The sequence below is a fragment of the Calypte anna genome, chromosome Z, assembly GCF_003957555.1.
Source record: "Calypte anna isolate BGI_N300 chromosome Z, bCalAnn1_v1.p, whole genome shotgun sequence".
In the NCBI taxonomy this organism is placed as follows: Eukaryota; Metazoa; Chordata; class Aves; order Apodiformes; family Trochilidae; genus Calypte; species Calypte anna.
In genome coordinates, this window is record NC_044274.1 from 57122578 (window position 1) to 57138332 (window position 15755).

General features: G+C 40.9%; 1 protein-coding gene across 2 annotated transcripts; it reads left to right on the plus strand.

Moving 5' to 3' along the window:
* The first annotated feature begins 2266 nt into the window (after positions 1-2266).
* On the plus strand, positions 2267-14518 carry LOX (lysyl oxidase). Of its 2 annotated transcripts, XM_030467698.1 has the most exons (7): positions 2267-3416; positions 3880-3988; positions 5277-5414; positions 7637-7793; positions 10432-10527; positions 10715-10830; positions 12009-14518. In XM_030467698.1, the coding sequence occupies exons 1-7, from the start codon at positions 2684-2686 to the stop codon at positions 12013-12015; spliced, it is 1356 nt and encodes a 451-aa protein (XP_030323558.1). In that variant the 5' UTR covers positions 2267-2683; the 3' UTR covers positions 12016-14518. The 2 variants fall into 2 exon arrangements, with proteins under 2 accessions (XP_030323558.1, XP_030323559.1); XM_030467699.1 differs by lacking the exon at positions 12009-14518 and having other exon boundaries at positions 10715-10834.
* The last annotated feature ends 1237 nt before the right edge of the window (positions 14519-15755 follow it).

Sequence of the window (15755 nt, forward strand, 5' to 3'; positions counted from 1 at the left end):
ATTGCAGAGATTTTAATCTCCACACATCTAGTTTTTATAGCCTGCAAATTTAGGATAGCATCTGGACACAGGTACCTAGTGATAATTTAAGGATGTGACTCGCTAGGGATGCTGATAGTGCTTTTCATGCTTTACACCAATTAAATTCTTCTTCAAATAAAGCTCATGCTAAGGAAAAAATGGCAAATATCAATGGTTGTTCAATGGTCAGAACTAGCAGTAACTAAGTTTTCTCTGGTTTCATGAAAAATAGTTACTAAGTCAGGTAAAAAAAAAAAAAAAAAAAGAAATGGCTAGAATCCCACTGTGTGGAAACATTGTCTCATATCATACATTGGGCAAGAACCTGCTGTTTGTAACAGTAGTAACATTTAGAGAAAGATTAGAAAGGCAGAACCCTCATTCCTTCAGTGTTGTATTTTTCCTATCTTCATCCTTTCCATTTCACTCAGTCTTAGTCACTGACGGTTTCAGGCAAACCCTTAAATGAACAACCATCTTTTCAAAGTCACAATGAGACATGGGTTACGGGTTCTGGTTGGGGGCCCAGTCCAGCAGATGGTCCTCCCCAGCATGGTGGTGGTTAGTAGTGATAACACTCACTTTGCTCTTGGGGGCATTCCCAAGAAAAAAGGCTTTGCTTACTTCGATGTGTACCTGCCCTGTGCTCCTCAGTGGTCTCCAGATGGGGAATTTTTACAGCTAACCGCTGATTTCTCAATGTTTTTAACCCTCTAGGTCATTTGTGTGACTGCAGGGAAGCAAACAGTGCTTTAGGAAGTCCACCAGGCTGCACACTTGTCCACAGAACAGGTCCTCCGGGGTCAAGAGCAGAGAAGCAAGCCTGGCTTGATGAGCAGACAGAACCAGGCACTGGTCACAGCCTCTGAACCACTCACCCACTGGGATAGCTCTGTCATCCAGGATGGCACCATTGATTTCAGGGGCTATAAAAAGCTACTTCGAACCTAAATACTACTACTTGTAATTGCTTATCAGTGTAAATCAGCATTCACCATCTGTCACAGCCATAACACAGGAACACATTTTACAGGATTTCAAGAAACTGGGAAACATTTGAAGTAATACTCAAATAAAATGAACTGCAATACAAAAATCACAGGAGACCTGCATCAAGAAAGAACTTCAAAATGCAGTAGCAAATATCATCGTGGTCAGTAGCGTGCAGACTGCTAGCTTGACCTGAGGAATCCAGTAGAGGTAGGAAGGTGCCTTGCATCTATCTCAGTAAGGCAAAAAGTTCCAGCCTGGGCTGACTGAGAATCACTTAAGAAATATCCTTGCCACCAAACTTCTGGTGAAGGAGAACTTCTGTGTATTGTCCTCCATTCCTTCACAAGGATTCATAAGCAAACAGTCCTTGGAAAAATACACCCAAAAGGAGCTTTGGCTGAAACCCATGAACCTTAATTTGTTTGCCTCACTGGGTGATTGAGCTTATCAAAACACAGCACTGGTGAACTCTTGTAAAAGCAGGAAGAGAGGAAAAGGCTTTCAGGCCACAGACTGCCCCTCTTTTCCCAGAACGGTTTTGGGGAGACTCTGTTCGAGCCAGGTTTATTTGTTCTGGTGATGGGGCTAAGCCTCTCCCATGTGAAATTTCACTTTTCAATGAAAACTTACTCCAGGAGGAGCACCGCCAGCATATCTCTCGTGTGACTCATATGCAGAAAATGCAAAAGTCAATAGTCAAGAGTTTATTTGATGGAGGTTTTCTCCTAATTAAGAGGTCATTAAGGCGATTCGACTGTTAACTCCGCGCTGAGACGAAGGTCCCCAGCAGCTGCCTCAGCCGGGAGATGTGCCGGCCAGCACATTTTCCAGAAACATGTTTCCTCTCTCGCTAGCGGCCCCTTCCCCCTCCCTGCCACCCCGTTTCTAGTCTCTCCAGCGCTGATGAGCTAATAGCATTTTTCCTTTGCATACTTTGGCCCTGTCCCACGGCATACTCTGGCAGCCTACGTGTGTCTGAGCGCTCCCGCCCGCCGCAGGCTCGGCTCGGCCCGGCGCGGCTCGGGGCGCGGGGGGAGGCAGGGAGGCAGGGAGGCAGGGAAGGAGGATGGGGAGCCCCCGCCGCTGCGCCGGCCCTCGCCGCCCCGTCCCCCCCGAGTGCCCCCGCGCAGGGCGGGCGGCGGCGGCGGGCGGGGGGCGGCCGTGGGGAAACTGTCAGGGCCGCACGTTTCCAGCCGCATTACGTGAACAAATGGCGGGGGCGCAGCCAGCCCAGCCAGCGGGGCTTGTGTAACTTTGCGAGCGTGCCAGCAAGTTTAAAGTCCCTGGTCTCTCCTCTTCCTCCTCCTCCTTCGCTCGCTCCAGACACCAGCGCGGGCCGGAGGACGATGAGAGGCTGATTGTTTGCTCCGGCTCCCATTCGCATCCTCCTCGCCTATAAATACCGGGGAGAAGAAAAGCCGCTCTCGCCGCCTCCCCAGGGCCGTGTTTCCTTCTCGACGGCCGGACCTGCCCGATGGCACCGCACGGGTACCGCCGCGCCTGAGGCTTCGCTGCCCGCCTAACCCTTACATAGGGATAGCCCGCTACCCTCCGGCCTCCCCACGTCTCCCCCTTTCCCATCCCGGCCAGGAAGGCGTCCCTCACTCTCCGCACGTCCCCCGGTTTCGCCCGTTTCACTCCCCCGTCGGCACCCAGGAAAGAGGAGAAGATGCATTTCGCGCCACCGGGGCTCCTGCTCGCCCAGCTCCACGCGTGTATCTACTGGAGCTGCCTGTGGCCCGCCGGCTGCCAGCAGCCGCCGCCGCGCCGCGACCCCCCGCCGCCCCCCGCCGCTTGGAGGCAGCGGATCCAGTGGGAGAACAATGGGCAGGTGTACAGCCTGCTCAGCCTCGGCTCCCAGTACCAGCCCCCCCGGCACAGACAGGCGGCGGAGGTGGCGGGCAGCCCCATCCTGCTGCTGCGGAACAACGGCACGGTGCCGCGGGGAGCGGCCGCCAGAGCTGCCGCCGCCACCACAGCCGCGCAGCCCCAGCCCGCCGCCGGCAGCCGGGGGGGTTCTGGCGCACGGCACTGGTTCCAGGCAGGGTACCAGTCACCCTCTGGGGTTCGCGCCGCCGGGCAGCGCAGCCAGGGGGCCGCTACCCCCGCGGCCTCCGGTGCGGCCAGGAGCCCTTCCTCGGGGGCGCCCCGACCCAGTGCCCCCGTCAGCCCCGCCGGCGGCACCGGGATCGACGGTGACCGGAGCAACATCGGGGCCGGCGGCCTGCCACCCCTTAGCAGCTTCAGACCTGGGCGGGAAGATGTCATGGTAGGCGACGACCCCTACAACCCCTACAAGTACACGGACGATAACCCCTATTACAACTACTACGACACGTACGAGCGGCCCCGCCAGGGCAGCAGGTACAGACCCGGCTACGGCACCGGCTACTTCCAGTACGGTAAGAGCCGTCTTTTCCCGTAGCGTCCCCTCAGCGCCGGTCCCGCCGACCCACTCGCTCCCGCGCACGCCGGTGCCAGCGCGGCGCGTCCCGACAGGATGCGGAGCGGGGGTCGGCGGCCCTGCCTGCAGCTGGCTGGGGCAAAAGCCGACCGGTCCAGGAGTTTTCACGGCTCCCGTCCCGCGGGAAACCCGGTGGGCGGCAGTCCCCGAGGCTGGGGGGGGGTCTGGGGACGAGCTGTTCGGGACACGGCGGGAAACCCACCGCGGGGATCCGGGAGTCATGCTTGTGATGCGGTCATTGAGAAAAGCCGAAGTGTCCGAGCAAAAGGGGAAGCTGTCTTAATGGAGGGCAGGGGTCCGTAGCAAAACTACTGTTCCTAACAATTGGGATGGAAGCCAAGTACTTGCAGATGTGTCCTGGATTGATCTTGCTGTTCTGTGGTTGGTTTGATGAACTGCAGGTCTCCCTGACTTAGTCCCGGATCCCTATTATATCCAGGCGTCCACATATGTCCAGAGGATGTCCATGTATAACTTGAGGTGTGCTGCCGAAGAAAACTGTCTGGCAAGGTAGGCATCGCCCTGGGTTTTCCCTGTTCACCTGTGGGTTCTTGTGTTTCTGACCAAGTGCCAATGGTGAAGAGCTAAGAAAAGTGAGTCGGGAGGGCTCATGGAGACTTAGCCCATTTTGTAACCTTCTTAGATTCTAAGTTTGTGTGTGTGCACATAAGAGTAGATTCTAAGATGCAGGAAACAGTAGAAAAAATACTGGTGTATTAGGGAGAGAAACTACAGATACTTGGAACAACCTACATTTAGTGAAAATTTATCTTGCACATTTCTATTATCAGGCTCATTTGAACATACCTGAATTTTGCAAAATGGAGGCACCTAAAAAAATGTCTGGTTATTGTCATCTCTTTCCTCTCATCCAACAAGATCCTATTCTACTCCACTAAAAAAAAACAGAGCAACCTATTCTTAACCCTCACAAGTTACTATGCTGATTGTTTCTGGACCTGTGCCTTGCAATGTCTCTTTAGAATTAAAATCTCTCTGAAAAGTGTTTCAAAGTCTTCTAATGGGTTGAAATAACAGCTTTGCTATGAAGTTAGATCCTGTCCAGTTGGCAAAGAAGGGTTTTTTCCTGTTTTGTTTGGAAAGAAATCAATGTGACTGTTTTTAACTGTTTTAACTTGCTTGATACCTTAAAATGCAAAACATTTATTTATATTTACCAGCATCATTAATTGATATCAGGCTGTTTCTAAGATCATGCTCTCTCTCCACCTGATGAAAAAAGAAAACATGAGAGAAGAAGCAGCATTTTTTATTCTAACTTTACAGTGAAGTCTTCCTGGCTATCAACTGACCAAAACATTGCAGGGTTTGAAAGACGGTAGATAATAGATATACGAAATAGGCAAATATAGTCTGAGGCACATATTTATTAATCTTTTTACAACAGAAACAAACATCTGTTGTATGCTCTTAACATCCACAGTGAGTTATTTTGGTTAACAGCAACTAATGAATTGCATTTCTTGTACTGGAATAATTGTACAGCTAAGTCATGATTTGTTCAAAGCCAGAGCCAGCTGGTCAGTGGTCAGATTCCTTTTTATATTATTAGAAGCAGATCTGAATCCTACTCAGGTCTTTGTCTGACGCCCGGCACTTTGGAACACACCATGTGGAATCCTTGTCCATCTCCGATGTTTGAACTCTAAGGAAGCTGCAGAAGTCTGTTACTTCTGAGACAATATAGAGTGTTTTTAAAGTGTTTCTTGCATGTACTTACAGTTTTGTTTTGGTGTTTTTTTTTTTTTTTTTTTTTTTTTTTTTTTCATTATTACAGTTCAGCTTATCGAGTAGATGTTAGAGACTATGACAATCGGGTGCTACTGAGATTTCCCCAAAGAGTGAAAAACCAAGGCACATCAGATTTTCTGCCCAGCAGACCCCGTTATTCATGGGAGTGGCACAGCTGTCACCAGTGAGTGAAGTGCTCAGTATGGTACCTTCTAATTATCTTTTTCACTAACAATTTGTCACTTATAAGGTGACATTTTATAAAACTGCAGTGTTGTAGGGGGAAGCCATAAGGAAACATCAGCCTTTTATTGTCTGCTTAATTTCATGGTAGTGGTAAATAGTCTTTGCATAGACACATGAAACAAAAATGGATATGAAGCTCACCTGTAAGTATAAAAGTCTTACACGTATACATTCAGTATAAATACAGATCTCAAATCAGCTTTAACAGTGCCAGCTTCTCCTTTTGAGTAGATTTTACATAGGTTATAGTCCAGTTACATTCAGGTGGAACCTGTAAATAAAAGTCCCAATCATGTTAAAGTAAATATGGAAACCCTGTTTAATAGCATGTTACTTATAATACATCATTGTAAACACTGAGCTATACTTCTTTACCTGAATTTCATGGGTTAGTTCTTGATAAGGCATTGTATATTCAACATGGGAAAGACACTGAGATGACTGATCCTATTACCAATATCCTTATCACATCATGATAGTTTCACATAGCAGTATTGGTCTAGAAATAGAAAAAAGGCTGAAAACATGGCAAATGTAATACATTGTCAGCATTTTGGGAGCAGGTAACACTGCAAATTTCTACCCTTCAGAAAATTCACATACCACAGTTTGCAGGCTTGTTCCAATTTTTGCTATTTCATAGCAGGACCAATTGTGAAATACAATAACTTAAATACAATGCTGCTGTTACAAGTACATAAGTGAAAACATAATATTATCCTACTAAAATAATAGTATATTGTGTGACCTTGATCTAAAGGCCCCTGGAGTCTAGCTCTCTAGCTCTACTATCTCTTTCTCTCTAGCTTCAGAGGCTTTAAGCTTTGAGAAAAATTGGTATCCTTAGAATAAGTCCTTCAAAAAAAAAAAAAAAGGATATTAGTACTTGCAAGGATCAAAAATATAAAGCTTAATCAAATCAACCAAGAAAAAAAAAAAAAAAGCATCTATAAATGCCTTAATTAGCCCTGCCTCTGAAAAAAACCCATATCACAACCCTGCTTCTTACAAAGTTGATAAATGGATTGAATTAAAAGAGAGTAATTGAAATCTTCCATTTGTAGAAGAGTCATTTCTTCCTCTGCCATGATAGCCCATCTCTTGCTATCCAGATGTAAAGTGCCTCTGATGTTGATTTCTGTTCTTGGACTGAAAACAAACTGCCTACAAAAAAAAAATGCATTTCTTGTGATCATTTCAATGGCAGTGAAACAGGCTCATTTTGAAGTGAACCATGACTGCCAATTGGTTTGGCTAACCATCAGACTTCAGTGTTAGTCATCTTTATCTGTGGACTTGTTTTATGCTCTTGACATGCACAACTGTGAGACTTGTGTGCTCCTCTTTGTTTTAACAATATGTGTGCATTCCATTTAATTATATTTCTTTCATATACCTCTTGAGCTGAAAGCATTTATAAGCAAAAGCTCCCAAATGCTGCACATACAAAGTTCAGATAGATAGTACTAGTTTAGTTTTCCACGTTTGGAAATGTGAAATGACAATAATAATAGGTGCTAAAGAACAGTCACAGTAAGACCTAGAACTCACTTTGTGTGAAAGAAAGAAAAATGCATCACTGTCCAGATGAAAAGCATACACACTTGAAATAGAGAATACATTAAACTACAAGAATTCTTGACATTAGATGAGATCTGTATTGTAAACATGCAAAAGCTGATTCCTTTATGCAGATTTTGTTTTCACTAGTGTTATGAATATGTTAGACTGATTGAGGGCCACAGAAATGTGAAAACGGATTTTTGGGGTTTCGCTATCAAGTAGCAAATTTCCCTGGAATTTATAGTATGTAAGGTAAGCATTCCTAGCGAAACTGTCTGAAGGCAGTTAGAAGATGTACAATTCAAATATGAGCTGCTTATTACTTGCTATTTTTATTGGAAAGAGCCGAAACAGGAAATTTTGGAAAAACACTGCTCCTACCTATCTTTCCCTTAACAAATAAAATTCTATGGTTTATTTATAGAGGATGGCATTTTTAGTAATTTGAAGTTAGAATAATGAAAAAAAAATTATTGAATGGCCAATAGGAAAGTATACTAGCACACAAGTTCTGTGTGCTAGTAGGTTCAAACAGGAATATGTTAAAATATTGATAAGATCTGATTCATCTTTAATAATGTATCTATGTCTTAACAGACATTATCACAGCATGGATGAATTTAGCCACTATGATTTGTTGGATGCAAACTCACACAGAAAAGTTGCTGAAGGACACAAAGCAAGTTTTTGTCTTGAAGATACCTCCTGTGATTATGGATATTATAGACGGTATGCATGTACAGCTCATACACAGGTAAGAGTTAGTTCAGAGATAATCGAAGTCCTTTTCCCCTTCTAATTTATGCTTGGATATTTTTCTACCAGTCATCTGATGTCCTAACTAACTCTGAAATTCTTCACCACAGAGGCCAGGATAGCAGCAACTTGGAGACGTGCAGCATAGCTGGGTGGAGCTAACAGTGTGTGTCTCATTAAAATGCAGGGGCAGTCATTAGCCTAGCATCACTGGTAACTGAACTATATTAAAACAAACCACAAATTCTTGTGGTTATAGGATTGGTCAAGCGAGGTAAAGGGAACTCAAGACAGAGTCAACAAGGAAGTTTTCTCCAGTGTTCATCCCCCACAAACTGCTGGGTGATGATCTTTTCTGGTCTCAGAGTACATAGCTAGTATTCTCTTGGAGAAAAATGCTCCTTGGAGCATGATGCTGCTAGCTGCTGAACTCCTTTAACATAGCTACCAGCTGGCATTTTACAAAAAAATACAGCATAGTTTTATTCAGATACAGAATGATGTAAAAAAAAAAATGTCAGCTGTATGAAAATTATGATGGTTCATACAGAAATATAATGCAAGGTGTAAGGGCTTATTAAGGGAATAGACAAAAAATGGAATAGACCTTTATGATATTATACAAATCCTTGAATATTACGTGGAGTTCTGGCCACCACCTCTCACTACTGCTACAGGAAAGCTTCAAAGTCAGCCAGGTACGCCCAAAAAAACAAGGATGATCAGCTACCGCACTAACAGATTTTATAGATTATTCCGTTTGGAAAATCAGCAATAATCTTGAGTTGTTCTCAATGAAAGAGACAATAAAAACAGAGAGAAATGCTCTTTTGACGCATGAATAAAATATTAAATTCTTTGCCATAGGGTGTTGCAGAGATCAAAAATGTCTTCACATGTTAAAAAGAAAAAAAAAAACAAAAAACAAAAACCAAAACTCAACAGCAACAAAAAAAAAAACTTGGGCAAAGTTATCAAGGGTATTAAACACACAAAATCTGATGTACCCCATATCTTAAATACAGTTAAATGCCTGGTGGAGGGAATTTGCCTGGGTAAAGACATTACGCATCCCATTTCTTATTTTCATTTCTTCTCAAGCATCTGCTGCTGACCATTACCAGAGATGTAACACTGAGCTTGATGGGTCTGTGGCCATACTTATAGATAAGCTTTTACCCCTTATTCTGCAGTTTTTAATCTAGGAGGTAGTTATTTTATCACAGAGAAATGACAGCTATGCTTCACTGGCCCATGTGTCCACATTTTCATTTTAAATATAATGAATGCTCTGTAATACACAAAAGTTTTGAAGAGGTTTTATAAATATCTTTTCTCCCTCTATAGACTAAGACATCTAAATAAGCAACATACATATTTTATAGCTGGGGTATTTGTGTCACTAGAATTACAGCTGTGTCAGCATTTCCACTGGAAGCCCATATTTCGGGGGATTGTAATTGGATTGTAAAACTTTCCTCTAGCCTCAGACTTGGCACATACATGAAAGTGTCTGAGCTGATCACCAGCTGGGTCAAGAGGCAATTCATGCAAGACCTGGGTTTTGGGAATTCTGTGTTGCCAGAACACATCAGTTTTGCCCAGAGCAATCTGTATTGGCCACAGCTAAAGATACCATATTCGAACCACCAACACAATAATATGGAAATTCTTATCAGGATTCCTACCAGCAAAAAGTATTCAGAAAAGAGTATCTGGAACAAAGGCTATGCATTCAGATTGTTGTCTCAGATTATTCTGTCACTATTTGCCAGAAAAGACACCATTTCCATGCAAAACTCAATGTGAAAATGGCCTTAGACTCTAGTGTGTGAAGATGGCACTTCGGCAGAAGTGGGTTATCTATAGCAAAACGTTATATCATGCAGAAGGGCAGAGAAAGATTCCAACATGGTGATTATGCTTACACTCAAGGACCTCAGAAACTATGTGCTTCAGATATTTAGGTCCAGCCTGTGGTCAGTTTTGATTTTTCTTCTCATCTTTTGTAAAGAGCAGCAAGCAATAGGATCAACAATATTTACACAAATGAATTAATGTAACAAGGGGGAAGAAAATGCAGACATCTCATAGATGAACAAATATCAATAGTACAGTAGTACTTATGCAGTAGTTCTTATGCAGTAATAATGCAGTGCTCTCTGTAAGCACGGTATGACTTATGTGTTGTAGTTTAGATATTCAAATAAAATGCCAAACAAAAGAATCAACCTAATTTCCTGAGATAATTTTCATAGTGAAATGTGATGGTTAAGAGAGCTCCACTTTGGGTGTTCCTTATGTCCAGAATGTTGCTATCCCTAATGCTTCGTATTTACAGGGAGTCACATAGACAAGACAAGGGGCAATGGGCACAAGTTGCTCCTGGGTAGATTCTGATTTAAAACAAGAGAAAAATTTTTCCCTATGAGGACAGTGAGACATTAGAATGGTCTCCCAGGGGAAGTGGTGGATTCCCCCACTTTGGAAAGTTTTAAGTCTTAACGGAGTGCTGAGACATCTCATATAAACAGTAATATTACACAGGTCGGACCAGATGATCCTTGAGGTCCCTTCTAACCTGACATTCTATGATTCTATGACTTTTTGACATCCATCTTAAATTTATTTTTAAGGGGCTGAGCCCTGGCTGCTATGACACTTACAATGCTGATATAGACTGCCAGTGGATTGACATTACAGATGTAAAACCTGGAAATTATATTCTGAAGGTATGGTACTGGGAGTGGGGAGGTTTGTGGTTTTATTGTGGGGTTTTAATTTATTTATTTGTAATTTTTTGGCGGGGGGGCTTTTTTGTTTGCTTTTCAAAGAGAGAAATTATGTTTATGTGTCCTTTTGAATATAAGTTACCAATTCAAACCTGGAAGTACTCAACACTGTGCTTCTCCCTTTAAGGTGAGTGTAAACCCCAGCTACTTGGTGCCTGAATCTGATTACTCCAACAACATAGTGCGCTGTGACATCCGCTATACAGGTCACCACGCGTATGCCTCTGGCTGTACAATTTCACCGTAAGTATATTCCTTTGTCCTTGCAACTGCTTTATAATCAACATGCTAAAGCACACAAACATATTTGTAAATCTTAGAGTTTTGTTTTACACTGTAAAAATAATTCCCATCATTAATGCTAGTGATATTATTTCTTTATTATGCTCTTTCTCGGTTTTCAGAATCTAGTGCTTTAATTCAAAGTTCAGATGGTACTTTTTTTTGGCAGGAGTGATGGGAACAGTTGCTTTGCTGTTGGTAACTGCAGAGCTTTTAAATCCTGACCCCTGGTAATTAAACTGTTTCTGTAAGGCTAGAATTGATCTGAAAAAAAAAAAAGTCTTGGAAAACAAACATAAATGAGAATTCTGCTCTTGCAGTCATGCCATCAGGATACACAGCACTTTCAAAATTGCTGCTACTGCCTGGGCTGCTAGATAACTGCCTCTGGCTCACAGCTTCTTTGTATTTGCATCAAAACCTTTCTGTGCTCATTCAATACCCATTTATAGCATCCACACAAAATTTTGAGCAGTTGCAGACTTCTTGAAACATTCTGAAAAATCCCATATATATATATATATATATATATTTGTATGTTATATATGCTCACACAGCAGCTACCTTCTTTGAAACAGTTCTTCAATACACTCTATTTAGCTTCGATCTCCAAAAGTTTAAACAGTGGCACAATTGTTGTGTCTTTTGTCTTGTTTGTTTTTTCCTCCAAAGAGGCAAATTCACTAAATTAATGTTCTCATGTACAGATCTACTGTACCTCAGGATCTGCATAACACACTCACAAAGAAGTCCTCATTGTTTGATGGTCAGACTTGCAGAAAACAGAGGAAAAAAGAACAACTGGCATCCTGCAGGTCATGAGCAATTATTTTTGGTGGACCTGCGGCAGGAGCTTTTGAAGCACTTCTCTCTAGCACGACTAATTGGTACTTCTAAGAACACCCTTTCTGCTCACATTCAGGTGGAAGGGAAATTCATGCTTAATTCCTTCAACTTTTAGTTTCCCCATTTCACTTCAGTAAATCTTAAGAAATAAACACATTCATTCAGGCTGAGGAAAAAAAAATTCTGTTATTGATTGTTGACCCATGCCTTTGAGATGACAAAAGCGTATTCAGCATATATTCTTTTGTATTTTCTTGGTCATCTGCATAACATTGTTCCTCTTCTTTTGACAGATACTGAGAAAGATGCAAGAAAATGGATGAGATGCTCCCAAATGTTGAACGGAAGTAATGTTATGTAAAATTCAAAATGATATAAACACTATAGAAACAAAACTACAGAACATGCATACACACATACACCTGCACACCTCATATGATTTTGAAGCACTTCAGCTGCTTCTCAACCATATCTATAACTGGATTTTAAGCATTTAAATTGGCATTATTTTTGTTAGTGCTGAAATGTGTGGAACTGGTGATTCATGCACAGATACTTTAAATTTTGAAAATCTAACTCATCCATAAAAATACAAGCATTTCTTCTGAAAATTTGGAGTTTAGGTGATAATAGACTTGAGTAGGAATGTTACTTACTGGTGAATGAGTTGAACATATTTTAAAATAAAGCAAAAATTTATGTAAAAGGAATTAAATAAAATGCAATAGAAATTAATAGTGTTAGCTATCTCAGAAAATATCAGAATGAGAATCAGCTTAAGAGTAATGCTATAATAACATTAAAATCAAACTTGCTAAACTTGCTAGGACACACTGATATGAATGGGAAAAGTATGATCAGTTTTCAAGGATTAGTAACATATAGCAGAGAAATACATATATATATATACATGTATCAGTTATACCCCCACAAGAAAGGCTATGTTTACATTTTTAATACATTTGAAGTTTTTCCATTTTCTTAAGTAAAAGACAGATGGGGGTTTGAAAGAAACCTTTAATCTGTGGAAATAAATTAAATAACTTATCCACCTTTCTAGTTAAAGTGATTTTTCAAGGTGGGGCTTTTAAAAGAGTTCCGCAAACTTAATGTGGATAAAAATAAATACCTGTTAAGAACAGGGTACTTAGAGATGAGGAGGAGTCCCTGATGTAGTTATTTATGGGAAACATCCAACTTGAACAGGTTAACCATCAAATAATACAGAAAATTAACTCAGGTGGCACCACAAACAGAAGTAGGTCAGAATCTCTAACAAGGATTTTTATTGTAAAGCCCACTGCCTGCTTTCCCCTTAAGTACTGTATTTGACTTTTAAAATGTATAGCTCAATGAAGTTGGAAAATGTAATATAAATAAAGGGAAAAAAAAAGTCTATATATTTAGCATCCTACTTCAGGCTGTTCAGGAATGAACTACAACATTGTCAAGGGGAAAAACTTCCAGTCCAAATCAAAGTTTTTTTCTGAACTGCTTAACTGGTGCTGATTACACCACTTCTCCAATCCCCAAATTATTTTGCTTTTGCAGTGCACCCTGCTGTAAGTTACAGTAGCTGTGATTTTGTTTTTAAACTGTGAAATAACATATCACAAGGGGATCCGGTGATTTTTTAAGAAGATTTCTGATCTTGTTAAATGAAAGATCTAGTTTTGAAACAAAGGGACCTAGAAATATTGATTTGTATTGGTGAAGTTCAACCAGCAGTTCAAAACGTGTAATGAACATGGAAAGCTCAGTATTTAAAAAAAAACAAAACAACCCTATAAAAAAAGAAAAAAGCATATGCTGTTCAGAATAGTTACAATTTAAAATCTGAGGAGTATGGAGAGGTTTTATTATCACTGTGGAGAATATTTCAGGCAGTATTTGGAATTATTTTATGCAGTAGGACCCTATGTATTTAATTTGGAAGTTTTATCAATTATCGTAATATCCTTTAGGTATAAACTTGTTCTTTTCTGCATATATTTAATCTTATTTCACTTTTATGGTCTATTTCCACCTTAATCATAACTTGGTTACAAATTTGCACAACTAGTATGTATAATTCAAAAGATTCTAAGAACCAGCAACCCAATGATTCTTATCCAACATTGGGAGTGGGTGCAGAATGCATACCATTGGTATCTGCAGGTCCCTTTTTTTTTGCTGACAGATCCATTTTAGCAATCAGTCACCAGTATGGGCAATGGACAGAAGCAAAATTTGGCAACTAGATTTATTAATAAGCCATTTATTACATATGCCTGAAAAACTGTGCATATGTTTAAAGTCGAGGCTTCTGAAATCTCAGCCCAAAGAGTTTTTAAGATCACAAGGTGTTAAAGGGACACAAGCGCATTCACCTTTCTATAGGCTTAGGTCAAAATTGGGGTGGAAGTCCTGATAGCAGTTTGGGCACTGGGCAAAAAAGCTCCTGTAATGGAGCCTAGGCTGTGGGCATGGGCTGTTTCCTGCTAAGAGGATGTGTGCTCCTACCTCATTGTGTCTGATGCTGAGTGTGGGACAAGAGAGCACTAACAGGACACAGAGCAGCCACAGAAATTGAGTTAATCCCTCGGCTTACATGGCAGTAACCTGCTCATGTGCCTATACCCAAACTACTTGCAGAACTTCACTGAAGTCAGCAGGGAGCCAGAGGACCTTGAGCACCTGTGTGGGAGGAGCAACTTGTAATACTGGACTTTGTCCTTTCAGTGGGAATGGCCTGGTTCAGAAAGGTGTTGAATGCCATTACTTTGAATATTGGGGATATTGTAGCTACAAAAATGTAGCTTTTTTTTTGTTTTGTTTTGTTTTTTTTTTTGTTTTTTTTTTGTTTCTTTTTGTTTTTTATTTCCTTAACAAAATACTATATTTGTTTTGAAATGTGTGTTAAGTGACATGACAGTGATATACAATAGTACAAAAATTGCCTAAGATAACATGAACAGTCTATTTAGAAAAAAAAGGGATTTTAGGATTAAAAAAAATAAAGGAATGTGACCTTTAACTTCCCCTGTTTAATTATAGTAAATCATAATGCAGTAGAAGAGTTTACTAGATAGCATGTGTAGAATTAGTTCTAATCAGGGGATTGCCAACCAGTATTTTTAAGTATCTTGGCTATACAGTTTTGACCCAGACACCTTAAGTTACGTTTTTCATACTGGAATATATTTATGAGATTAGGAGTGGTTTTTTTGTTGAAGAACATTTATGAAGACTGTTTTTATAAAAACTTACTCTATACAGCAAATTATATTTTGGAATCCTATTTACTAGACATTGGGCTTTTTCCCCATAATGCTTGAAAGGCATCTTGCCATTGATCTCAGTGGGGGCAAAACTGGAATTAAATTTTATGAGAATTTTATTACAAATTTGCTTTTAGTCTCAAATTTCAGTTGGAATGGAAAGCTGAATCACAAAATTGCATTATCTCCCACATTTCAGATTTTTAAATAAAAAGTGCATATAAGGAACATACGGTAGGTCAGGCTCATTACAGGAGGGGTTTGTTATATATATTTTTTTTTAATCCTGAAATACATTTGATATTCACATATTTCTAGACAAAAGTGTAACAAAAATGACAGATTGGTCAGCAATGGAACCAACATACTGTGTAGGTGATGTCTTTGTGTTAGTAAAAGTCTACTCATTTTCTCTCTGCTCCAAAGTTTACTGTGCAGCATCAAATGAGTGCAAACACCAAATGTACCTTGCTACTATAATTCCTGCAGTTTGCAGTGTACTTATTCAAAACCAGCAGTGTGAATTTCAGAAATGAGACACTGAAAGGTGGTTTATCCTGTGTCTCATGTTTATGCCAACACAGGGCATTTTCATTTTCTCCAAATCCTAAGAGGTGCTGAAAGATTTTAACTTGAATTAAAACCAAAGAGTATGTGATTGGGAGGTTTTTATTATGCAACTAAATGCTACAGAAACAGTGAAATGCCACTTGTTTTTTGCAACTTTTTTGAAGGTTTTTCATTATTTCCTTCACTTTTCTTCCGAGTCTTAATTTCAGT

Excerpts from the sequence above, each read along its gene's own strand:
- LOX (XM_030467698.1), top strand. The coding sequence starts at position 2,684 with ATGCATTTCGCGCCACCGGGGCTCCTGCTCGCCCAGCTCCACGCGTGT. Across the intron at positions 5,415-7,636 it reads GAGTGGCACAGCTGTCACCA|ACATTATCACAGCATGGATG; the intron begins GTGAGTGAAGTG and ends ATGTCTTAACAG. Across the intron at positions 10,528-10,714 it reads CTGGAAATTATATTCTGAAG|GTGAGTGTAAACCCCAGCTA; the intron begins GTATGGTACTGG and ends TCTCCCTTTAAG.